Genomic DNA, 5,000 nt, shown 5'->3' with positions numbered 1-5,000 from the left:
TGTAATTTTACCCCATCTAAAAAACTTGAAATTACCACCAAAAGACGTATAATTCAACCATAAAATGAAGTGTAATTATGTTTATTTATCATCAATTTATAAGTAAAATTACACATGACGCTACATCGATGGGTAACAAACTCAAGCGTAAAATTACAATCGCTTACTTAAGTAAAAAATGCACAACTCTAGATTCACATTTCTATAACTAAGCCTAGGGCCATTAAGGTTGGTTTGCATATGATCGCAGACGATCGCGGATCGCAGAAAGTTCTTCGAGCGTCTGCGATCGTGATCGCACACGATCGCAGAGGGTAGAACCAAGTTCTGTCGCATTGACAGGAATTTTGTATGAATCGAAGATTTGGAGAGCATGCTTCGGCAAGAAAATGTATGTATTTGTGCAGACTTGAGTATAATAAAAACAAACTAAACATTTAAGAGAAACGAGGTGGCCTCCTGAAACGTTTAGTATTCGTTCGCCTTTTGCAACGATATAAATGTCATCATAATTCGGGAGTTCGCCCGCAATGAGGATAAATGGAGGAGAATCTTGCTTCAACTCAGGTAGCTCTTTTTCAGTAGGCACAACCTGCATATATAAAATGAAGTGGAAAAGAACAGATGTTATAAACATGATAAAAGGTGCAAGTTACATCGAACTGTATGAGGTGCATTACCCCGCCAGTTCAGATGGAAATTATACTACATAGTACACTATAACAACTAAATTAACTGCATGGTTAGATCTACTTTACAAGTTACATCGTATGTCTTCCTCTAAATGTATCTCAGTAAAAAACAGCAGCCATTTTTGTAATATCACGCCCCTGGTGAGTCATGGGTAGTACCAGTCCTTTACACTTACCTGGCGCTGTTGTCGCGCGAGGAAATCAATTTTCCGTACAATCTTCAATTTTGGTCCAACATTACGAATAAGTTATGCTCCCAAATCACTACCGGTATAACTCCGCTTTCCAAGAGGCCAAACAAAGAATTCCTCATCAATTTCCATGCATGAAAGAAAGATATAGTTATATTAAATTTTAAGGCGAGAAGTTGCGGTCGCCTCGCCAACGAACGAATACCACAACATTATGTTTATGAAGTTAGGTAGATTTCACCTATTCTGCGCGCCGGCATATCATTTTCCGGGAGAAGTATTCTAACTGACCGTCGCCGGGACCCAAGGTCTTGATTTGGGTGACATAACGAGCTAACAGTGCCTTCCATTTGTGTCTCAAATCTAAGGAACGTCAAAACACTAACAGAAAACGATCGACTACAATACGCAGCAAAGAACGATGAGGACATCATGACCTTCAAACCTTAACAATAGAAGTAACGAACACAGTTTACTCACCACGAAAGGATTCAGCATATTCGTTGTACGGGGCGCCTAAACTGGTAAGCCATTCGCCTACTTCCTCTACTGTCCATACTTTAACATCTTAGGATCCATGAGCAGCCATTGAATTTAAAATAACGCAAGAAACAGGACCTCCAAATATTCAAAACCTTTTCCAAAGACTGGCCGAATAAAAAGGAGTACAAAGAGGGTCATCAAGTTTCTTTATCGCTGTTCAATAATGCATCTTGATTGACGGAAAATTATGTCGCCTTTTTGACCGGAAATTTTTGTCAAAAGACGTAAATACCGCAGCCAATCACATGGCTCGAAGTGACATTTGTAACCGGAAACAAACCTTTTGAATTTCACCGTGCAGCTGACATCTATGCTTGTTACGAACCAGATTTTTAGGAGCTTAAAAAAACTACCGGTACCGGCTCACATTCGTAGTCGGCATTCGCACGACCCAAATTTTCTTGTCACTTGTGGTAGACCTGAATACAGCAAGACTTACAAACTCTTTTCAAGTTTTGAATCTCATTTTTCCCGCAACCATCCCGAACTTATTACGGAAACGGATGAAGGAAAAGAGAACGAAATTATTTCTCATGATGATTCGGATGATCCGGAACATTCGCCCAGTTCAGAGGGAGAAAGCGACTCCGAGAATGACACGAGAGATACATCTTCGAATGTCTTCGAAACGTTGATATATTCATACTTAAACTAGAAAGTGTAACAAATTGAGCCAGACTGCAATGAAAACTACGTACAAATAAATAAGCCCTGAGGACAGTTTGTTCGGCCCAGTATATCATATTGATGAATAGCTATTTATAAGCCCACAACTGTATGAGTTCAAACAACCAGTCTAACATGGTTTAGATTAATCGGCCTTTTACTATTAAAATTGGTGTAAAAGTGCACTTCCAACTGTGTAATTTTATCCTTGATAATACCCATAAACTCTTATCCTTTAAAAAGAGTAAAAATACCCTACATTTAGAGTAATTTTAGAAGATTATTTTGGTGTAATAGTTTACACAGTAACAAGGTGTAAAAATACCCTACATATAGAGTAAATTTAGAAGATTTTTTTGGTGTAATAGTTTACACAGTTACAAGGTGTAATTTTACATTTTTGCGTTCGTAACATTACACTTTAATTTTTAGTGTGTGGGTGTCTCGGTGCGCCCGCGATCCTCCCGTGGTGGGGAGGATTGCGGGCGCACCAAGACACCCACGGCTGGAGACTGAGCCTACACTGAAACTCGTTCCCAAACATTTCAACTCGAGGCTCGAAGTACGAAAACTGTTGTCTATGGCCAATGTGGCCGCCGCGCGAATAAGGTCCATTGCGTCGTCGCTTTTGCTTTCCGAAAATGATTTTTGTGAAATTCTCAAATCGCAGTCATTCTATCCCCTACTCTTTCTCCCTGTCTCTTTATTTTCTATTGCTTATAAAGCTATTTTAGTGTTTCCATGTCTTGTGGTGCTTAACCCATTTCCCTTCTCCGTAGGAGTATTATGACCTGGACAAACATCACTACAGAGTGGATTATGATCGCCATTCGAGCGCAACTAAAGAAGCTGGGTCGAGATCCCGTATCCTGGACTTCAAAACGAATAGTAGTACCATTTATGACAGACAAACAGGTGACAACAGCTTGGTTTGGCATTTCATTGTCATTTGCCAAGCTTTTATAGGAATTAATAGAGAACTGAAGCAACGACGACGGCGACGGCAACGAGAACGTCATCTCAAAATATAAATTCGTGTTATTGTAATCAAACTTTCATCCTGAATGTGGCCGTTTCGTGTAAACAGAATGCTTAAAAGGCCACTATAATAAAAAATCACTTCATTTTTTTTTTCTCAGATTTTGAAAGTGAGTGTGCGTAACACCTGACTGGCAAAATTTTGAGCTTTTATTTTTATTAGAAGGCTGTTTACTCTTTGTAGACTTCAAAGTCCGCCATTACTCACGTTCAAAACTGACCGATTGGACCTCAGAGGAAAAAGTGACGTCATTTACTCACAAGCGTAAAACTTCAGCGTGTAAATGCAGCTTATTATATATGAGGAGGAGGAGGTGGGAGGCGCGGTGGCCTCGTGGTTAGTGCGCTCGACTCCGGATCGAGTAGTCCGGGGTCGGGTCCTGGCCAGGGACATTGTTTTGTGTTCTTGAGCAAGATACTTTACTCTCACGGTGCCTCTCTCCTCCCAGGTGTGTAAATGGGTACCGGCGAATCTAATGCTGGGGGTAACCCTGCGATGGACATCCCATCCAGGGGGGTTAGAAATACTCCTAGTCGCTTCATGCTACAGAAACCGGAGATAAGCGCCGGCCTGATGGGCCCTCTATGCTCGTAGCAGACTTTGCCTACCTACCTACCTACCACATATGAGAAACACGAGTTTGAAAGTCTGAAAGCCCTAAACTCCCGTGCTAGCGGGTCATTTTCTCCTCGATCCAGCTCACCCAAGATTTTAATGTTAGTAATGGCGGATGGACCATCAAATAGGAAAATTCCAGTTAAAATAAACAGGTGTCTTTATTTAAAATCAAGGCTTAGTTAACATAGTTTTGAAATCCAAAGATTAAGAAGAATTGATTTTTTGGTCGTAATACCACTCTGTTTCAGATGTATTTGCCGCACACGAGACCTGACCTTGCCGGCCTACTCATAGAGCTGTTTTCAAAGGAGTGTCGTAAAACCAAAACCAAAGTAATTACTTTGGCCAATCAAAAAGGACGGAGACAATCCAGTAAACCAATCAAAATTCGAAGTAGTTACACGTAGCCGACACAAAGCGCGGGAAAATGTGCACGCGCGAGCTACGATTGGTTTTGGTTTCACTTCTGATTTGTTGAAAAAGTGGCGCGAGAACTTTGAACCAATCAATGACTGAAGTAATGCAAAACCAAGGTAATTCTTAAATTACTTTCGACACTCAATTGAAAACCACTCATAATGCAAGTATTAAGAGGCAAGACCAATTTTGATAGGCAACACGAAGTGTCCCTTTGAAATCTAAGCATTTTCTGCCTATTTCTAACAATAAGGTTAAGATAAAGGGTATCGTTCTATTAGGACAGGTTCAATGCAGCAGTTTTACTCGGGGAGCAGCATTTGGGGAAAGGAAAGGAACTTTAATTGAAGTGCTACTGTGATAAAAAAATCACTTTCTTTTTTCTTTAGATTCTGAAAGTGTGGTTACTGAACACTTAACTGGCAAAATTTTGAGCTTTGATTTTTATCCAAAGGCTGTTAACTTTGAGTGGAAGTTTTGGATTCCACGGTCCGCCATTGTTCGCTTTCCAAACTGACCGATTGGACATCAGAGAGTTGGATCTAGGGAAAAGTGACGTCATTGACTCGCTAGCTTAAGATAGCCCATTCCGAGTTGCTGTATTCCTCAGTTTCAAAGTGAGTCCTGGTGCACAACCATTCAAATGGAAATGAGTTGCATATTCTTACGCAAATCAAACTCATTTCCTTTACAATAGTTGAGCACCAAGACTCACTTCGAAAATGAGGCAAACAGCAACTCGGAATTGGCCCTTTTCAGCGTGTAAACGCAGCTTATTATATATGCAAAACAGGAGTTTAAAAGTCTGAAATCCTGACATCCCCGTTCTGCATA

The 5,000-nt window shown here is 40.5% G+C and overlaps 1 protein-coding gene and 1 long non-coding RNA gene across 2 annotated transcripts in view; one reads left to right on the top strand and one right to left on the bottom strand.

The window, feature by feature from the left end:
• Nucleotides 1-5,000, top strand: part of LOC138010368 (uncharacterized) — a 16,148-nt gene that overhangs the window by 7,752 nt on the left and 3,396 nt on the right. Inside the window, exon 4 of the mRNA XM_068857298.1 lies at nt 2,872-3,007. Coding sequence (XP_068713399.1) covers nt 2,872-3,007 — 136 coding nt within the window. The remainder of the gene's footprint in view (nt 1-2,871; nt 3,008-5,000) is intronic.
• LOC138010629 (uncharacterized) lies at nt 66-1,724 on the bottom strand. The gene is made up of 2 exons (XR_011124515.1): nt 1,364-1,724; nt 66-592 (listed from the first exon to the last, which is right to left on the bottom strand). It is a non-coding gene; the product is annotated as an uncharacterized lncRNA (long non-coding RNA).

The sequence above is a fragment of the Montipora foliosa genome, chromosome 7, assembly GCF_036669935.1.
Source record: "Montipora foliosa isolate CH-2021 chromosome 7, ASM3666993v2, whole genome shotgun sequence".
In the NCBI taxonomy this organism is placed as follows: Eukaryota; Metazoa; Cnidaria; class Anthozoa; order Scleractinia; family Acroporidae; genus Montipora; species Montipora foliosa.
The sequence above is the reverse complement of the archived record's forward strand: the minus strand, read 5'-3'. Positions and strand labels throughout refer to the sequence as shown.